The sequence below is a fragment of the Carcharodon carcharias genome, chromosome X, assembly GCF_017639515.1.
Source record: "Carcharodon carcharias isolate sCarCar2 chromosome X, sCarCar2.pri, whole genome shotgun sequence".
Classification (NCBI taxonomy): domain Eukaryota; kingdom Metazoa; phylum Chordata; class Chondrichthyes; order Lamniformes; family Lamnidae; genus Carcharodon; species Carcharodon carcharias.
The window spans coordinates 20497950-20519578 of NC_054507.1; the positions used below are offsets into that span (position 1 = coordinate 20497950).

The following is a 21629-nucleotide window of genomic DNA, read 5'->3' on the forward strand; positions in this document are numbered from 1 at the left end:
GGGAAGAAAGAGACTGTTATCTGAAAGGACAAATGTGCTGGGTTATGGGGAGAAGACAGGAAAATGGCACTCAGTGAATTGTTCATTCAGAGAGCTGGTGCACAGATGGGCTGAATGGCCTCCTCTTGCGCTGTAACAGTTCAGAGATCTGCAACGCAGGTTGGTGATGGATATGAAAATATCTTTTTAAATACAGTATTAGTTTAAATCGAAATTAAATGGGAGGGAGTTTGTTAACATAATAATTATTTGCGGTAAGTATTTTATTGTTGCTTCCAATCTGGAGATCTTCATTCGATTTTAGAAATGAAAATAAAATTGTTTTTAGATATGGGAATTGCAGTTGAGTTAGATTTGAGCTACCGTTTCCAATCAGCCCTTTTGTTTCGCTGGTACGAGATGCTTTTGTGTCCCTAGATTTTAGTCCATCGACATGTGTTCTACTTCTTTAGTTTCACTTTTCATTACATGTATACGTAAGCTTCTGTGTCACATTTTTAAAAGTGTTTGGTTAAGCAGCCATTAGAATAGATCTTCTTCGAAAGCGTAGCTTAATATGTTTAAATAATTTCGGGATGCGCCTGACAACCTTTCCAATTCTAGTTCGAAACGGATGGGATTTCTTGTCGGAACTCGACGTTTTATTCTATTGATTTTTCGCTCTGTGTATCTGCATGTTCTGTTACAAAATTAAGCGATTATGCTGACCATCATCGACACATTCACTTTTTTGCAAAAACTTAAAAAGAAATATCCGTGTTTTGTTCGAATCTTTGCCTAAACTGGAACTGGTGTTTGGGGGTTACTGTTTCTCACCGGAACGGAAGTGATGACGTTTCCGTCGCTCCGGTGGATGTTTTTGGTTCTCTTCACTTTTCCTTTTTTTTCGGTTTCTTTTTTTTTCTGTCGGTTTTGTTCGGGTCGCCTATTTCTTTAATTCTTTCCCTTTCCTATTTGAGTTTTGTTCAATGTTTGTGACTACTTTGTAACAGGAAGCAGTGAGGCCGAACCCGGAGATAGTGAGGAGTGGCCGGGGCCCGAGCAGGAGCCTGCTGCCCGAGGCCAATGTCGGTCATAAAGCTTTCTGAACGAGGAATGGGATCAGCCATGCAGTGGGGTATTTCCGTCGGGATTTGTGAAGTGTGGGAAGTACAGGGCAAGCAATAAGGTATTTTTTTTCATCGGGCTTGATTGCAACCCGCCAAATCTGCAATATATTAAATGTAAAGCAATATAGATTTAAAAATATATGTTTAGAGAACGCTATTTAGTTAATGAAGTCAATTTTTCATTTTGCAAATTCTGAGAATAAAACGATGTACTTTAAAGCGATATTTTGAATCAGAAGAAGGTAGAAAAACATGAGTAGCACGAGAGTTTTAATTATTTCGTGTCGGCCTTCACAAACTCAAATAAGGTCGGGTCAGTTACTTGTGTGACCTTTTGTTTCAGTTATTGCAATTTGAATTTATTACGCTTTAGAAATGTTGAGTGTGTTTTGCTTGTATATTCAAAGGTAGTTTCACATGACGGATTTTGCACGCAAGTGCAGGAGTGTGTTGTGAGTGGTCTGCATAGTGGGCATCCTTTTTTGTGGCGGCAAAAGCCGTGTCGTGTGCGTGAGAGCGAGGAGTTTTTTGTGTGGGGACGGTACAATGTTGCACACTGTGTGCAGTGTTCGGTGACGTGAACTGCTGTTTTTTTTCGGTTCGGTAAACGGAATTTGATCTTAGAAGTGATGGCTTAGCTTCAGCGTTCGGTTAGAAATTGGGTGATTGGTGTAAACGGGGTTTTTAGGTAGGATTAGGGATACAGAAGTGTGATTTAAAAATCTTGTATTTTCTCTAAACAATGTCGAAAGAAGATTGTGTTGGATGTGAAAGTAGTTCCGTGTTCAAAAGGCAATTCTTGGTTTACTCTTTCTTGAAATAGTAATATAGAAGTGGCCTTTGCACCTCATTCAAAAGAGTTACCCTGCCCTTGTGTTTACTGTGGCGTTTGGATTTAATTTCAGAAACGTGAGCAGATGTTGCATGTGGTTTTCACTTGCATGTAAACAGATTTCAATTGCTTTCAGAAGCTGAATTACAAGTACAGTTGTATGCATATGCACAACTTTATTTTGCAATTAAGTAGATTATGCTTAATATGTGGATTTTTAAGATTTGGTGATATTTTGGTTGTGCTTTTACTAATGCTGTCAGCATTGTAACTTATGGAATGATTAAAATGTAAAATTGCATCAATTCCCATCATTTGCAATGAACTGGTTTAAAGTTTAACGTTTGTCAAAGGCAGCAGTGATGTAAACCAAAAGTCATAGGCACTAAATGTTTGCCTTTTCAGAAAATGGAGCATGCACCATAATGAAGAGAGCCTACATTTACAGCAATATGCTGTAACTTAATGTTAATTATCCAATTCTAGTGCCATACAAGACTACAAACTGTTCAACCTGCAACTTAGGTAATGACAAACTACCGAGTTAAAATTTGGTGTATTCTACTTATTAGTGCTTTCATTCAGGAGGAGCAAAGCACTGCAACCTATGATCACTTTGATATTTTTGTATGTCTTGCCTTTTACCATAACTGGCCCTTGCAAAAGCTTTGAACAGGAAATAATGAATTATTTTATTTTGCCCTCTCATAAAATAAATTTTGGAAATGTTATGGATTCAGGAGTTGAAATCATTATTACATGTTTAGTAATGTTTCCAAAGCAAATTTTGATAACTTTTGGTGAACTAATGATGAAATAGTTGGAGCTCATCTGATTGCTTAAAAGTGTTGTCTGTAATGAGGACTCTGTGTGAAGAATTAGACTGTTTCAGTGGAGCAGCCTGTTGCAGACTAAACTTGTGTTTTCTCCCTGCCTTATTGGGATGAGTAGTATATCTACAAAGATGAAGATATCACTGCAAAGGCAATATGTGCATTTCTAACAAATGCTTAGTCCCCTTTTCCCCTGTAGCAGCCCTTGATACTCATTTATTTATCGAGCTATCGGGTTGATCAGATTGTTTTTACATCTTTTTTATTTTTTAAGAATGCACCTGAATACCTCTTGGTAGGGTTAGCTTTGAATTGAATCAAGTCAGTGTTAGAACAGCCCCTTCTTCCACCCATGGAGAGAAGTGGTTACAATTGTAATGCTAAGAGGTTTTGGATAAATATGGAGAAACAGGATGCATATTGGAAAAGGATTATGAACAGTACAGCATTTACAGAATTCAGCTGGTTTCTGTCAGTTTTATGCTCCGCATATGCCTGCTTCATTTAACCCCATAGCCATCCCCATAACCTTTTTTCTCAGTTATGTACTTGCCAAGCTTCACCTTAAATGTATCAGTGCTATTTGCCTCACTAGTCCTTGTGGGCACATCCCAACCACTTATAGGGTTTTAAAAAAAAGTTACTCTCGATTTTTTAAATTAGATTTATTAGTGACTGTGTTATATTTATGATTCCTAATTTTGAATCCCCCACACAAGTGGAATTGGCATGTATGCACACACAAGTTTGTGTGCGAGTGTGTATGAATGTTTTATACTAATTTAAAAGATTATTAAACTATTCCCCAATTCCATTTGTCGAATAGTTTTTTAAAAAAAAAAACATTTTTGCCCTTTTCTGAAGGGTTTGGAAAGTGATGTTCCCATGAATTACCGTTTCTTGTTTTTTGTGCTTATAAAGGTGAGGTGTCTAAGTGTAGCTATATTAAATGTTCTTGCCTTTGTGAATCTAGTGTCAACATCAAGCACTCCCAGGTCAGCCTCCAAACAGTGCTGGTATGACACTTACATTAACTGCACTAGCTGCCCTTATGGCCTTTGCGTGAGACTGCAAGATGGTGTTGGATCATGGGAAACTGTTGTATGGACTTGTCTGGTATAATTCTGCCTAAATTCATTTAGCATAGGTCCCTTACATCTAGCAGAGAGGGGATTTTGATTCAGTCATTCTGGACTGAATTGGAACTGAAATCCCAAAGGTGAAACACTTGTCCAAAAGTTTTGTACCATCCAGATCCCCAATGAAAAATTATTGTACATACAACATACTTGTGAATTGATTTGTTGCAAACATCACAATTTTTCAAGTGTGCACATTATGATACAGAGTGGAGCTGAAAATGGGGAGAATTTTGGGAAGCTTTTTGTGTGCTACCCAAATACTTGTTTTTTAACTGCAAACTGTGCTTATTAGCAGACAAAGGCTTTAGTGTTTTAGGCAGAAATAGTGCATTTGCTGAATTGTGTATGCTGAAGATGCTGTGTACTAGTTTTAGTGAAAGAATTTTCAAACTGCTTCTCAATTTCATGAAAAGCAGTTGATGTCTCAGTTTAATTTTGCTATAGTCAATTTAGTTTTTTGCAGTATGATAAGAGACTGGCTTGCAAGTCTATGTTTTGACTGTTGATAGTGAAGTGGATTGTAAACTGCATATGATAGCTGCAGTGGGAGAAAATTTCCTGTTTACTGTTTGTAGTCATTTGAAATGCAAGGATAAAATGCAAATGCATTTACTGCAAATAGTGAACAGGAGAAATAGTGCCTCTATGTGCAAATTTGATGACTAAATTATTTGGACTATTCTGTTTTTGACATGAAGATTAACTAGATTTCTACTTTGCGCAACAATATGTACCCATCAAAATTTTGATAATCAAAAATCGTCTTTTTAGTGTGTTTATCACACTTGGTAACTTCACCCTTGAGAGGGGGGGCGGGTGTTTGCTGAGCGCTGTGTATCACTTGGCTATGTTCTTTCTTATAACCTTGACACACAAAGCAGCACCATCTACCACATGCACAAGAAGGGCTAACATATATTGTGCACAACTGTTTCGAGGTTGTACGTGCCCAGAAGTTGCAATCATGTCTTGAGCTGAAATGACTCTGGAACTTCCCTGATGTTGGGGAGGTTTGTACAAGCCAGCAATGTGAAAAATGGCCTGTGGAAACTGTTTACAACAATTTTTGAGTTGGGGAGAAGTAACAGTAGTTTGGTAAAAGTGAAATGATTGACAAGCCAATAGGACTGAATGAATTAATTGGTTGAGAAGTGCCCTAAGATCCTGTGCTCTGGCAGTTGGGGTTGGTAATTTCTTGTGGATATAAACTTTATACTGTTAATAGCAAAAACAACTCACTAGATCTACTAATGTAATTCCTGCTCTTTAGAATCAAGTAATGTTACATAACATTTGCCTGAAAAAAATCAATGACTTAGATGAGGGGTGTGTAGACATGGTAGCTAAATTTGCAGATGACACAAAGGTAGGAAAGTATGCTGTAAAGAGGGCATGAGGTTGCAGATGGATATAGATAGGTTGAGTGAGTGGGCAAAGATCTGGCAAATGGAGTTTAATGTGGGAAAATGTGAAGTTGTTCACTTTGGCAGGAAGAACAAAAAAGCAGAGTATTACTTAAATGGAGAATGGCTGCATAATTCTGAGGTGCACAGGGATCTAGGTGTTCTCGTACATGAGTCACAAAAAGTTAGTATGTAGGTACAGCAAGTAACTAAGAAGGCTAATGGAATGCTATCCTTTATTACGAGAGGGATTGAACATAAAAGTAAGGATGTTATGCTTCAGTTATACAGGGCATTGGTGAGACCACACTTCGAATACTGTGTACAGTTTTGGCCTCCTTATTTAAGGAAGGATGTAAATGCATTGGAGGCTGTTCAAAGGAGGTTTACTAGATTGATACTTGGAATGAGTGGGTTGTCTTTTATGAGGAAAGGTTGGACAGACTGGGCTCATTTCCACTGGAGTTTAGAAGAGTAAAGAGTGATTGGACTGAAGTATACAAGATCCTGAACAGCCTTGACAAGGTGGCCATCAAAAGGACGCTTCCTCTTGAGTGAGTCCAGAACTAGGGGGCACTGTTTTAAAATTAGGGGTCGCCCTCTTAGAATCAATGAAAATTTTTTTCTCTCAGGGTTGTGCGACTTTGGAATTCTCTGCCTCAGAAGGTGGTGGAGGTGGGGTCATTGAATATTTTTAAGGCAGAGGTAGGTAGATTATTGTTAGGCAAGGGAATCAAAGGTTATCTGAGTTAGATGGGAATGTGGAAATTGAAATACAAGATCATCAGCCATGATCTTATTGAATGGCGGAGCAGGCTCGAGGCGCCGAATGGTCTACTCCTGTTCTTATTTCTTATGTCCCTATGTTCTTAAGTTATCCTGAACTGTGAACCTTTCTTGGTAATGGTTGTGATGTACAAAAAAGAGTTTTAAAATAGACAGTGATTGGACCAGCTGATTGGCTAACTACACCAGCTCCTTGATATGATGCTCTGCATCACAACATTTTGGTATGGTTATGTGGAGTTCAGAAAGATCACAAGGTGTAGATGAATGAAGCCACTTGATACATTTTAGCTCACCCTACCTTAAAGGCCTATGGCCCCCATCCATCATAGCATCTAACTGATTTTCAAGTTATTGCTTCACTGACCTACTTGGAAGACCATTCCAGTTATTGATTGTTGCATGAGGTACTTCCTGACACCACTCAATTGTCTTTTACCAGTTTATTTATTTCCCCATGTCCTGTATTTGTAATTTAGAACAACACTCAATTCAGTTTCAGTACTCCATTTAGAATTTTATTTGCAGCTGATGCTCTAATGCTTGGGATCAACCTTGTGACTGTTCCCTACCACCACTTGGACTTTAACATTTCCCTTTTGTCTTTGTGATCTAAACTAACTGCAGTAATTGATAGATGGCATACTGTGGAGTTTCAACATGACAGCCTTAGACTTGTACTGATGTGGCAACGTAACTCAACATTTTTTGCCTTATTAGCTGGTGCTCTGCAATGACCAAGTGATAAGTCTATCAATTCGAGAACGTTTGCAGCCTCTCCACTAATTACTCCAAATCTACACTTTGAGTAAACGTGCCTCCCGTTTTACATGTTTCAGCCAGGTCCTTTTGTATCCTTGCTGACCCATTATTAAAATTCTGCTCCCCCCCAGCCAGTTTACTATTGTTAATTCGGCCACATTGGGTGTTGATTTCTGTAAGCAAATTGTATCTGGTAACTCAATGAGGTGTCCATTTAGATTCAAATTCTGTAGTCAAGCCTTACGCACTTGCAGTTCAGTTTTGTAAAAGAATCCCACAATGATGACCTGGGAGCCAGGTTTAGTTTTGCAATGTGCTTTGATTTGGCTCATGTTGTGTGGCTTTGGTTTCCATCTTCTTTCCTGTCACAAAGGCACATTTTGTTTCCAGACTGATTATGGAGTGAACTAGATATCAATCCGGCACCCTAAAAAGCAGTTAATAAGGAAAACAAGTATCTCATTTGTTGGCATAAGGTTCAAGTATAAAGGTGGGGGAAGGTGTTGGTGTCTAGATTAATAAATGCACAGCTTTACAAATTCTGAGCTTTTGCAAAATCACATTGGTGAATAAAGACATATATAAACTGAACAAATCCCCTATATTGTGTAATGTTACTGTCACAGCCTGTGAAATTTTGGTAGAAAGCTAAAACAACATTAAGACACCAAAATAAAAACAAAAAAACTGCGGATGCTGGAAATCCAAAACAAAAACAGAATTACCTGGAAAAACTCAGCAGGTCTGTCGAAGGGTCATGAGGACTCGAAACGTCAACTCTTTTCTTCTCCGCCGATGCTGCCAGACCTGCTGAGTTTTTCCAGGTAATTCTGTTTTTGATTAAGACACCAAACCCAGTTATTTTCCATTTCCTTCACTTTTGCACCATTTTGGGAAGTTTGCACATGTTCCCCAAATAGGAAGGTTGAATTACCTTCTCCATGGTTCATAATGGTCTATTTCTGTTTAATACTTTTTAATTGGCAACCTATGGCGTATTCGCATCCAGTTGAATAGTGATCCGCTTGGAAAGTGGATAGATGAGGGAGTGCATTATGTCTATGGACTAACAGAAGGCATTTGAGAAGGTTCCACACAAGAACCTTGACTAAAGTGCAAGCACTTGGAATTAGTGGCAACCTATTGATGAGTAGGGAATTGCTTGCATAGGCCAAGTCATGTATTTCCTTGTGTATAGTAGATTTAAGGGTGATCTGATTTGAGGTGTTAAAGATGATTAAAGGATTTGATGGGGTAGATGAACTATTTCATCTGTTGTGAGAACTGAGAATGTGTTAGAGGGGGTGGGGGGATAGTGGTGGTGGGTTGTGAGAAGGGGGTGAAACACTCTTAAAATTAGAGCTAGGCTGTCCAGTAAGCTCTGCTTCACACAAAGGGTAGTGAAAATTTGGACCCCCCCAACCCCCCCCAAAAAAAAGGTGGCTGAGGCTTGGTCGATTGAATATTCCAAAATTTAAGTTAACATATATTGAGATTTTTGTTACATAAGGGTATTAAAGGATATGGAACAAATGTGGATAAGTGGAGTTAAGATACAGATTAGCCATGATCTCTTTAAATGGTGGAACAGGCACCAGGGTCTATTTTCTTCCCTTTTAATATGTGTAATTTGCATACACACACCACCTAGTCAGGGGCAAGTTACTTTCCTACACAGGGAAGGTGAGAAACAAAACATCTAGCCAACTTATGTGTAATATTAGTGGGTTTCTCTCTCCATCTCAAATCCGTTACCGCTCATTTACTTTTAATTCTTGCAGCTGATTTGTGAAATTTGCCACTCCAATGCCACTAATAAGTTTTATAGTAATACGGTCTCATCCTCAAAATTGCAAGTAGCTACCTGAGGCAGGTCAACGGAGTTAAGACATAGATCAACCATGATCTAATTGAATGGCAGAACAGGCTCGAGGGGCCTAATTGCCTAATCCTGTGTACTGTCCTGAAGCTATGTAAAAAGAAACGAGAATCGGGTTTTTGCTTGAAGAATTGTTGGATCACGGTATTTGGCTACTTCCAGGTTTCTGTTTCTTTTAAATACTGCTCGATGTTGAGTACATTCGATTGGCAAAGGTTGGTGTGGAAATTATTCATCAAGGATATGAAGCCTTACTTTGATAGAGATTGAATGCACTTCTTCACCCACCCCCACCCCAACTTTCAAAAAAGAAAAATGCTAGCATAGTATCTTTTTGCTCTCAAAAAATGCCTTATGTTTTCATGCAGAAACACTGTCTCCAATTTATTTTTCAGGTGTTTCAGTAAGGGGTGTGGGCTCTGGAAAAAGAGTGCAGTATGGATGGAATGGAATCAAGTAATGAGGATAATTGCTCAAGTGCCACAGGTATGGTTCATTGTTGATGTCATCTGTTTGCATATGCTCATTCTGTACTAAACCTGTGTGTACTTCAGGTTGTCGATGAAAACCCAACCACTTGGGAGCAGCATCAGTATTAAAATATTCTATTGCAATTTATCTGTTGTCAGCTTTCTTATCTGTGCTGACGACATTCTACCTTTTCACCACTATCTCTAACTCCACAGCCACCTCTGCCATCAGACTGTCTGACCTTCTGATGTACGGTTGCATGTTGCATCTTTGGATATTTACGCTAGAAGGTTTTCTTATTCAGAGATGCAGGCTCCAGGAATCCTAACACCAGGAAATCTCTGTTAAACTCCTTGAGAGGTTTTATTTGCCCAATTTACAGTAATCATAGACTCTTTCAGCCCTTCTGAACAACCAAAGGCGCTCCTATTGTACTATTGTGCAGCATTAAACTGACCCATGAAATACGGTTCACTACATCTTGCCTGACAGTTCAGTGGTAAATTCCAGCCTGCCTAATTGTTGTTGGCATCAGAGTGACTCCTGACTGAATGAGTGTCTGGGTCACGCATGCAATTCAGTATCCTTTTGAAGATGCACAGAAACAATAGCCATGAAAAATTGCCTTTGTGGCCAATCATTTCTATCATACAAAATGGTGTTTGCTGACCTGCATTACAGTTGCCACTTACAGTAGGCTTCAAAGAAATTTCTCAGCAGTCGATACTCAATTGAAGGGTCAAACTCACTAAATAAATTGATCAACAGCTAAGTAGATCGAGGTACAGGAAATGCTTCTTGACAATGTTTTGAACTGATTCTTTGCATGCAGGATCGTAATGTGTTTTCTGCAGCTTGAGAAAGTCAGATTTGCCTTCAGTTGAACATTGGGAAGACTGGAGCCTTCATTTTGGGCTCCTGCAGCTCACTCCCTGCCTTGCCATTAACTTGCTCCTTTTCCACGGCTGTTTGGTCGGGTTGAATCGGTCCTTGCAAAACCTTGGCAGCCTGTTCATATGCCAGGACCATTTACTTTCACTTCTGCAACATACTACCCTTTCAACCACAGCTAAAATCTTATTTACACTCTTACTTCCGCTCTCTTCCAGTGTTCCACACTAAGTCCCACTTGCCCATTACCCCTATCCTTGCTTGCTTATATTGGCTCTCTGTTCTATAGGAACATAGAATTTACAACACAGAAGGGGGCCATTGTTCCTTGACCAGCTTTTACAGGAGTTATTCCATTAGTCCCACTGCCCTGGTATTCCTCATAGCCCTTCAATATTTCCTTTTCAAGTGTATGTGCAATTTTCTCTTGACACTCTGGCTCCTGTCCCCTCTATACACTGAATAAAATATCTTAATTCTCATCTTCCAACTCCTCCATTGCTTTGTCTCACCTACCTCCACACCCTCTTCCAACCTTTCACCCACTTCTACATCCTTTGATCCTCCTATTCTTGCCTTCTGTGCATTCTCTACTCTTTTCCAGAGTCCCAACTGTTACCCCCCCACCGCGCGCGCACACACACACACACACACACACACACACACACACACACACACACACACACACACACACACACAGTGGCAGAGGCTTCAATCACCTTGGCCCTACTCCCTGGGCTCTCTCCTTGATCCCCTCTACTTCTGTTCCTCTATATTTACAGATCATCTTCAAAATCAGTCCTTCCAACCAAGTCTTTGATCATCTCTTGTAAGTGTCTCACTGTTGTACAACAATTACTTTAAAAAAAAAACTTGTCCACCACCTCCTACTCCACCCTACCTCGTAAAGCATCTTGGTATGTTATGTTTTCTATGTGGAAGACCTTAAACAATTGGACATCATTGTTGAGCAAGACAATACAAAACCCTTGTTCTGTGTCCTTTGAGCGAGGGGGACCAAATCGCCTGTAACCTTCTGCGGCAGGACTTTTCTGCATGAGCATGGGAAATGGTGTGCTGACAGCATGGTTCATATCTTGTTATTAATGGGCCAGGGAGTTAAATTTGAGCAGCTATAAATGTGCAAATTGGATATCATTAGCGAAGTAATGGCCCAATATTTTCAGAATATTTTGCACCTGGAAAAACATACTGCTAAAATTAGCATTTTTGTAATCTGTAAATTGTATTGCAACATAATCTATAGTGGGAAATGCATACCAAGTTGTAATTTACAGTAAATACAACCTGTTTTCATATGAATCCCTGAAATCTTCTCTAAGCTTTCCCTTGATGCAACTCTGTATGCACAAAGTGATAGCGACTTCTCTAATTTTATCATTGAAGTTTACATTTGTGTAATTTTGTAAGTGGCACTGTATATAAGCCAGATTCTATTTAACATATTTTGTTCAACTTCAGTCAATGTTAAGAACTCTGAGGGGCCTGTGTTTTATTTGGGTTTTTAATTCACCCTAGGTATTCTTTGATCTCTACATTTCTGACTGCACTTGTAGGTGAACCCCTATAACCCAGAGTGTTTTCACTTGCCAGGATATCTAGGGATATTCATCACATGGGCAAAACCTTTTTCAATTTACTTCTGTTGCTAGTTTTATTAATGCTTGCACATGATCTTTCTCTTCAGAAGGTGGCATAATAATACTGTGCTAGCCTTTGACACTGGGTTTTAATTACACACAAACATACGAACTAGAAGCAGGAGTTGGCCAGTCAGCCCTTCAAACCTGCTCTGCCATTCAATAAGATCATGGCTGATCTGATTATAACCTGCCTACCCCCGATAGCCTTTCACCCCCTTGTTAATCAAGAATCTATCTAGTTCTGCCTTAAAAATATTCAAAGACCCTGCTTCCGCTGCCTTTTAAGGAAGAGAGTTCTAAAGACTCAACCCTCAGAGAAAAAAATTCTCCTTATCTCTGTCTTAAATGAGCGACCCCTTATTGTTAAACAGTGACCCCATGTTCTTGATTATCTCACAAGAGGAAACATCCGCTCTGCATCGACCCTGTCAAGATCCCTCAGGGTCTTAAAGGTTTTGATCAAGTCACTTCTTACTCTTCTAAACTCCAGTGGATACAAGCCTAGCCTGTCCAATCTTTCCTCATAAGACAACCCACCCATTCCTGGTATTAACCTAGTAAACCTTCTCTGAACTGCTTCTGACACTTTTTTTTTTACATCTTTCCTTAAATAAGGAGACCAATACTATACACAGTAACCCTAAATAGTGTTTTCAAATAAAGCGCAAATGCTAATATAGAATCATAAAATTTTGCAGCACCTAAGGGGACCATTAGGCCATTGCGCCAGCACTGACTCTTGAAGAGCTGGCTATTTAATGAGTTAGTTGGTCTCCTATGCCTATTGCTGTTTGCTCAGATGAAGATACTTGACTTCAGTTGGCGTGTCACCTTGCCTTATGTCCAGCGGGTTGTGGCTCTTCACTGTTATGTTAATATTTTGCACGCCTGTAACAGTCTCGTCTCTGATTTGTTTTATAACGAGACATTTTTACATGGGCATATCATTAGTCTGATTCACAACACCCAACCAGTGGATCAGCAGAGTCCTTTTAATCTGGTTCCTACCTGTCTGGTTTGGGTGGCCTGACTAGGAGTTGTACTTAGCGTATGCAATCCTTTGCACCATGTCAAGGTGCAACCCCTAGGAAAGGAGACAATTTTGATATAGCCTTGTTGGTGCCAGATCACTTCAGATCTATGCTCTGCTTTCTTTTTCTTCTCCTTCGCCCTCAACTGTTGAGATTCAGGCTTAGTGCTCTATATGAATCTGTTAGGTTAATGGTAGTAATAATATTTGTGGTAGTGGATGCATATTTCTTCATGAGATGATTATAGCTAAACCTTCTCAGGTGGTGGATGTGACCAATACTCTGGGACACGAGTGCATCTAAGATATCCTTTGCTTTGCACTGAGTGAAATTATTTTCCATATCAATTCACCTTGCCCTCTTTCTCGTGATTTCACTGCTCTCTGATCTTCCCTTTAATCTCTCCTTGCATGTAAACTCTAATTGTATGCACAGCTACTCACTTGATCTTGCCATCTCTTGGCCTCGACTCCCACATTCTTGATCTTCGATGAGACCATCTCCGATCACTTTTTGTATCCTCCATCACCCACAACCTTTACCTCCTTCCAACTCTACTATCTTCTGTCTGCCCTTGGAAATATTGCTTCATCAAGTCATTTAGGCTTGCACTTTCAAAATGCTTACTGTCTAGCTTTTGGCCCTCCATTCACCATGGTGGTAATTGAGCTACCGATCTGCTCCACAACTCCTCCTCCTTTACCCCTGTCCTGTTCCCAGTAAAAGCTTCACTCTGTTGCATTCTGGTTGTTACCTTGGCATAGACTCCATCTTTGCACTGATTCCCAGCAATGCAAGCTTGAACCTATCTGCAGCTCCACACTAAGTCTGGCTGGATTACGTCTCTTGCCTCGCTCTTCTCTACTAAAACCACCAGCTACTCCAGGGTCATCCTGCAGGATGTTCACTTGCATTTATCTTATTGAATGTTATTTGCTGTTAATCATTCCAGGTGTAAAACTGGAAATTTTCCATGGGGAATGATGGACACAAACATTTATCGTTTGGCATATGCCACTACCCTTGAAAGGATGCATCACTTTAATAAACATAACTTTTGTACTTAATGTAGGTGAAACCAAGAAGTTCATTTCAAGCGGTGGCATGTTTTCGAACAAATCTTTGGGCATATCTTTTAGAAAAATATGTTTGCCTAAATGGATGATTGAGTGTGTTTCATTGTTCTTCCTTTGTGATCAGGAAGTACCAGACTCATTCTGCTTGTCCTGTGGCCATTATCTGTATTTGTGTTTCTCTTGATATCTATAGAGCAACTATGTAGAATGAAACTTTTAGAAACTAAGATAATTCAGCATTGCTGGGCCCCAAATTGATGTCTAGTAAATACTGCTGAATTCCACCTCCGTTTTTCTGTGTCAATTTGACACAATTACATTTCTACCAGATTTCTTTGCTGCCCTTTCCTAAGAAGTTACTTGCATTGGGTGAGGTTCAACGGAAGCTAAGAACCTCTTAACACTTTTCCCAAATGGCCATTCTTCATTTGTGAACCTAGTTGGTGAATGTTGACTTTTCCAGTCATGTGCTCACATAGTATCCATACCACACTCCAGCACATCTGCATATTGAGTAGCTCTTGGGAGTAGGATCTTGGGTGATTTTCTCTTTCTTCCTTGTGCCCCCACCATTTTTATCCCAGGTTGTTGAGGCCATTTGTCACATCTGTCCTACAGTTGCGAAGATCAGCTAATTTGGAGTGGAAACTGAACTGTTATGTCTTGCTCGCATTATTACCTATTGAGTCATTTAGGTAGGAGGTTTCAATCCATTTGTATGTAGAATTTCAACAAGTGAGAAAGAATGCTTGAGTATGGCTGGTCTTCTGAGCCTAGTTCAGTTTCTACATAAAACTCCCATTCCTGCATCTTTGTTCTCATTTTGACTTGGGATGCATTTTCAGCTCTTTTATGTTTTTTTAGCAGAAACTTAGATCTCTTGTTCTAAACATCCTGTTCAACTTAGTATGCTTGCTGATAATTATAAAATAAATGAAAAATGATTCCAGAATCAGGCTTGTATATACATTCCTGGTGTTGGTGGCAACCACACTCACCTAGATGTTGCATTCACTTAGAGTGACAAAAGGCTATAACCCCGTGGGTAATGAGGTTAATTGGTTTGTAGTTTAACAGTAAAGCTCATGAAAAGTAGGTAATGATTTTGCAAAAGGTATGCCTGAAATTTGTTATAAAATAGTTCATAACGTATTAAGGATTAATAGTTAGAACAGCTTCATTTTCTGTTGCAGCTATGAACATTGACTCGGCTGAAACTAGTTGTTTAGCAGAAGACGAAGAAGCTGATCCGTCTGTATCTCGTGGTTGCTCAAAACAAGAAGAAACATCGGAGCCAGTTTTGAAAGAGCAGCATAAGGAGCAGTGCAGGTATGAGGAGAAATGTACAGAAGATCCCTGGGGACCCGAGGGCATTCCTCCAAGCTTCTGAGAGAGGAAAATTCACAATTCCCTTCATTTAATCCAGTAGTGGCTGATTATCTATGATAAATTGCAGTATTTCATAATTTTCTTAAGGGATAGTGAAGGATATTCTATAGTCATCTGAAAATTGCTCCTTGCCTTTCTCACCAGATGCCTATATCTGCTTTTAATTAATTTATGACCACAGTTCTTAAGGCGCAGTGTTTCTTCTGTCTTTTCTGTGGCCTGTGTTCTTTGACTCATTCTTTGCTACATTTCTGGTGTTCCTGTTCTTCTCTGTCTCTGTGCTGCTTTTGAACCAGCTGTTAGGTGATTGGGGAAACTCTTGGCTCTGTTAGTACCTCTGCCTTGCTAGCACAGATGAAATCTGGAACTTAGCATGAATTTGAGTCCCACTAGTGTGTCACAGCAAGTTGAACCTCCCAATGTCTGTCTGTGAAAGACTGTGAACCAAGTGGGAAAGTACTTTTCTGCAGTTTACCTTCATAAAAGGAAGAAGATTGAGTTTCATGATGGTGAAAAGGTGAGCTGGAGAAAGAAAGAAAGAACCAGCATCTAAGTACAGTAGAGATAAAAAGGAAATGGATAGTAGCAACAAACTCTAGTGGCAAAGATAATATGAGGAATGTGTCACGGTTTAATAATTTCAAGGTGTTAAGTCCTGTGTTACATATAGTGGGAGGACAGGGCTGATCTGAACTCTCAGGGTAGTGGTTTATAATGAGTTCTTTTTAACACTGCACTAAAAGTTCACCTGAATCAAGCTTTTCTAAATAAACATTTTTAGTTCAGATTTATAACCGACATTACTTTTCATGATGCAGATTTTGCTGCGTACTGGTGGTTTGGTTTGAATGAGCAATAACTTCACTCTTATCAACTTATATAATTGTAGAGAAATAGTTGAAAAGGAATTCAAATATTTTTCTGAACTTGTGGCTAGCGATGAGGCACCAGTCTCAGGGTAGCTGTATTTTAACGATTAGTATAAATCGGCTAACGTAAGCAGAAGAAATAATAAAGGTAAAAGCTATTATTGAAAATGTGACTGAAAAAATCAGTTATGAAGAGAGCTAATGTTTTGAATCATCTTTTTGTCCAGCTTGGAGCAGAAGCTGTGCGTATTTTGTAACTGTGGAGAGCAGAGTTTACATGGGCAAAGAGAGCTGAAGCAATTTGATCCATCGGCTGCATTGGATGAACTTGGAAATGGAGGGACTAACCGAATGGAGAGGGAAGCCAGTCCAGCGTCGAAGCACACGAGTGTTTCAGGGGTGGAGGGGCTCTCAGATGAGCTCGCACGAGTTGGCTTTGAGCAAAGTGCAACAACAATGGCTCTCTTTGAGTCAACAGGTGAAAAAACTGTTTACTTTATTGCTTAGAGTCCAACACTTCCCCAAACTGTTCCCAGCTGGATTTCAGGGGTATCAATTCTGTATTAAATGTGTTACATGCTAAAGATTCTTATAAAATTGTTTTTTACCCTTCTTTCCCCAATAAATTTATGTTGAAAAGATTACAGTTTGGATTCATTAAGGTTTTAGTTTTTTAATCCTGTTAAATCTATTACTTTTTAATGACTTGAATGATGGAATCATTGAGTAGTCCAGATTGATTCAGCAGTAGCAACAATGCCATTGTATGATCCCCTTTTACTTGGACTTGAAAGCTTCAGTCTGGAGTATTGCATATGCAGATGGAGTCCTTGACAGATCATTGATATAGATTTAATTCATTTAGAAAACGACTTCATGTTGGGATAATACCAGCCAAGTATGATCTTGGGTTAACTGAGCAAAGAGCAGAAGAATGTAAATGTGAGAGGAAAAGAGATAATGGTCTGTAGGGCCTCAAACAAACTGCTTTAAGTTTCTACATTGTTTTTTTCTAAAAGTCTTGATTACATAAAGTCATACTAAACTGCACAGTTGAAGTAACACTTCCGAGTTACCTTTTCATAAAGTATTTTGTGATAAAACTCTGAATTGTCTTGGCAGCTGAGTCAGGTCCTGTTGTTGCCTTGCATCTACAGTTGCACTTTCCATCTGAATTATCTGATGGTGATCAGGAACAGAATTTCTGATGGTTATATTTTTCCTCTCTCTTCCCCTCTTTCTCTCTTTCTCCCCCAATAAAGACTCAAGTCAAATATCTAGTTTCTCCTTCCACTCACCTTTTCATTGCTCCTGACTGGTGACGCTTCTGCTGCATTTGGATAACTTCTTATAGACTAGGTGTCAAATGTGAGACTTTCCTGGTCTCTGGCTCTGTACCACACCGTTATGGTGCATTTATGCACTTGGGCATCATGATACCTGTGCGATTCAACAGAACAGCTCTTTGCAGTATGTGACAATTTATCAGCTTGGCTCAGATGGTACTTCATTCTTTCCTGAGTCAGAACCTTTCTTTGGTTCAAAGCTCATTCCAGAATTTAAGCTCATAATCTGGAGTAATGCTGTAGTACACTCGAGGAAATGCTGCATCGTCTTTTAGATGAGACATATCGCAAGGCTATGGCTGCCTGTTCCAATGGTTCAGGTTACTTTAAAGATCACTATTTGAAGAGCAGTCGATTCTTCCTGAAGTTTGGCTAACATTCTTCCCTTAACAAGCACCACCAAAAAAATCATTAACTGGTCAGTCATCTCATTGCTTTTTTGAGGATCTTGCTGTGCGCAAAATGGCTGTCGCATTTGCCTACATAATTTGCTGCACTTCAAAGTAATGAATTGTAATTGAAACGCTTTGAGATGTTTGAGATCAGGCGCTAAATGCAAGTGTTTTTTTTTCTCCTTTTATGTGGAGGGAAACTGCTGTGCAGCTGCCAGAAACAGTAATGACATTGCAAACATTTCAACCTTTATTTATTATTGTTTACAGATGTCCTCTTCAGTACTCTTGATTTAATGCTGGGAATTCCGTTGGCTCAGCTGACTTATTGAATTGTAACTAGTGTAATCATGTAGAATGTGTTGGGACAAAACTATGGTAAAAACACCAAACTGTATCAGTGTATCTTATCAATGTATCTCAAGAGAGAGTGTGATGGTTTTGCACACTTGTCTTTTACTCCCATGACTTAGGTTTCAAGTTAGCTCAGACAAGAAAGAAGTCTTCTCCTTCCATAGGGCCCTAGTTGAACGAGTTTTATCTGGCTCAAACCCTAATACACAGTCCCCAGGATAAAAAATATCCATAATCTGATGGCAAATGGCAAAAATTAAATGGAATGCTAGTGGAAGAAGAATGCTTTGTGAGACTTGGGTTAAGCAACATTGTTGTACCAGGGCCTTTGCCATGCATCTAACTTGTTAATGACCTAATCCGATGTGTGGTCTGATGCTGACGTACAAAAAGTTGAAAAATTGTTATCTAGTATTTGATGTCCTTGGCTCCAGCATTTCTTTTTTCCATGCTATATTTTTGAAGTCATTGGTGCTTCCAAAAGGGTAGTTCATAAGTTTTAAGTGAAATTCCTGTTTAGTTTTTGAGGTTAATTTGCAGCAATGAATGGAACTACTTTTCTGCACTACTCAGTGTAGCCTGATCATTGCAACCATTTAGCATGATACACTGGAGATCTGACTTACCTTGCATTTGATTATTTCTCTAACCAGTATTAGATATAGTCAGATCTTCCATTGGGGTTTTTATTCTCCCAAAATATTATTAAAATATTAATTTGATAGTGGATCAACAAATAGATTTGAAATTAATTACATTGTTAAAGACAATTGTTAAAGTTAATTACCTCAAACTGTCCACAAAGATTGAGTGATCTCTGTAAGGTGAAGTTCACCTTTCCCATCATTAATTTGATTCTGGCACTGACTATAGGGGATCTCCAAAATCCAGCAGCAGTGATGTCGTCAAGCAGGCTAAGTAGCCAATCACATTGAAGAATCTGCGCAACAAACCAGGAAGTAAAATGCACTGTTTACCCTTCACTTTTTAATCATTTTGTAGAGAGTGGAATAGACTGGGATATGCACATGGGAATAAGGTATAAACTGAAATATTGTGAACTTTTTTAAAAAAAAGTGCAATTTTTAATCATGAAGAATTTTGACATTCCACAAATATAAAATTAGTTTTTCGGGCCCAGAGGTGGTGTTCAAAAATAATTATGAACTTGGCATGCAGTAATTCTTTTCAAGGGTTTTATGAGACCTATGCACGTAAAAGTGGAAGTTCACATCAATTCATTTGATTTCCATCTGCGAAACTTCAACAGTGCACCATGAGGGGGAAATCACTGACAGTAACTTCTGGATATTTGCGTTTAACTGCACGTGTGCGGACACCAGAAATTGCCATGGGTTTCACAGTTGTAATGATGGCGAATGCTGACTGTTTCACTGTCATTACAATTACAAAATCCAAAATATTAGGAAACCTAAAGGAAAGTATCAAATTTACAATGCTTCAAGAACAGATTTTGTTTCTGATCTTTAATATTTTTATCCACAGGGCATTTCTGGGCTCATCATTGGTGTGCAGCCTGGTCAAATGGTGTTGAACAGGGTGAGGGGCAAAAACTGGTCAACGTGGACAAAGCTGTAATCTCAGGTGTCTCACAGGTAAGAGATAAAATTTCATAACTTTGGGTTCTTCGAGTATTACATAGTTTACCCTTTTTTTAAACTCTTGGAGAGGGCTGATTAACAAAACATTAGTTGTCCTGTAAGATTACTGAAGTTTTAGGACTACAATCCCAACTGATAACTTGCTCAAGGGCCACCCTCAAGAATGCTAAATGTTACAGCATAGAATATTGGGGCACAACTCTCTTTCTGCTATTTACCAGTTTTTTTTTTTTGTTACTGTTGACCATTGACTGGTGGAGGCATGGTAATTTTTGAGAGGAGAAGCTATAGTGCCAGTTGTCCTATTTTAATATTTCAACTTGTTTGTGGAAACTGGGATGACCCTATGTCTTAAAACTGTCAGTTTGCCTCCTTTTGCTGGTGCATAAAAAAGGGGCATGGTATTAAATTCTAGTTTGGTAAACAGCACCCGACTTCCCAGATCGTCGAGGGGGAGGCCCAAAGGTAATTGCAGTAGTTTAGAGTATCTCTTGCTCCATTAAATGTAATAATGGGGCTGCAAATAGTTTTGCTTTTCCTTCATATTTTTAATAGGAATTCATAGAGCAGTTTAGTTTTGTGGATGAGTAAATGATTGAAGCTGGCCCTTCATCTTGCTCCTTCACTGTGATGTCTTCCAGAGATGGGAGGTGGACTCGATATTTTTTTTTAATCTTGTTCCCAAAATGTAGGTTATATAGCAGTCGCAGAGAATTTTGATATCTGAAATGAAATCTTTATTGCACAAGGGTAACAGCAAGAATAGCAGTGGACTGTGGACATGTAACATTGTGTCCATTGCTTGATTGCGCACTACAGCAAACTGGAATGATGGCACATTAAAAGTGTAGCAATTTGACTTAGCTGTCAAACTACTAAGGCTGCATTTGTCTTTTGAAATCTACAGTTATGTAAATGTGCCCATCTTAATACTCTTTTAATATAGTTATCCATTCTGCCTGATTTTTTTTTGCTTAAGTGTTTAGCTAAAGATAATTTATAGCAATGTATAACATTTTAAAAGTAATATTTATATTTTGTTTCACAGAAATGTGAGTATTGTAAACGGTTGGGCGCTACCATCCAGTGCCAGATGGAGGGATGTTTAAGATCGTACCACTTTCCCTGCGCAGCAGCATCTGGATCCTTTCAGTCAATGAAATCCTTGACCCTTCTGTGTCCAGAACATATTGATAAAGCAGTGGAGATAGGTACTAACACATGCTTTAAATAATCTTCAGTGTTAAAGGTGTCATTCTTACTGCACTACTTGATAGGGAGCTGCAAATATTTGAATCTGGTACAAGAAATAGCTGATGTATGTGAATGTGCCTTATTTTTTTGTATCTAAAGTGGGAACCTGGCTCTTCAATATCTGTGGGTAAATGCCATGTCTCTTGCTGTACTAAGCTGTCCAAAAAGTCCTGGGTTTGATATCTGGTACTAATTGGCCTGAATTTGGAGAAAATGGTCAGGGGCCTGCAACTAGTCTAAGCAATCCTCGGTGAAGGAAGGTGAATATCAACCAAGATTAACTGGTTGCTGTTCATTGACCCCTATTAACAAGTGCATGGATTGCAGATGTTGGATGAGAGGTTTGGGGTTAGTGTTTAGCTGGGTTATCTCCCTTCAATCTCAGCTTTCTAGATGTGATTGTTTGGGCAAATCTGGAAAGCGAACGGTAGACATAGAGCCATATCTCAGCTGCAGCTGGACACATTTTTGAAGATGGAAGGGTCGGAGAGGAGATTTGTTTAAGAAACAAAATACAACCTATC

At 39.1% G+C, this 21629-nt stretch overlaps 1 protein-coding gene across 17 annotated transcripts in view; it reads left to right on the forward strand.

Moving 5' to 3' along the window:
- The window catches only part of kmt2d (lysine (K)-specific methyltransferase 2D), a 234870-nt gene that overhangs the window by 33328 nt on the left and 179913 nt on the right, over positions 1–21629 (forward strand). For 10 of the 17 annotated variants that reach the window (XM_041180423.1, XM_041180432.1, XM_041180433.1 and 7 more), the window contains exons 1-6: positions 844–1168; positions 9142–9232; positions 15073–15208; positions 16365–16615; positions 19736–19845; positions 20900–21062. In XM_041180423.1, the coding sequence (XP_041036357.1) occupies positions 9184–9232; positions 15073–15208; positions 16365–16615; positions 19736–19845; positions 20900–21062 (709 nt within the window). In that variant the 5' untranslated portion in view covers positions 844–1168; positions 9142–9183. Of the gene's footprint in view, positions 1–843; positions 1169–1652; positions 1713–1775; positions 1798–9141; positions 9233–15072; positions 15209–16364; positions 16616–19735; positions 19846–20899; positions 21063–21629 lie in introns of those variants that run through there. The other 7 variants (XM_041180424.1, XM_041180425.1, XM_041180430.1 and 4 more) reach the window with 4 other exon arrangements.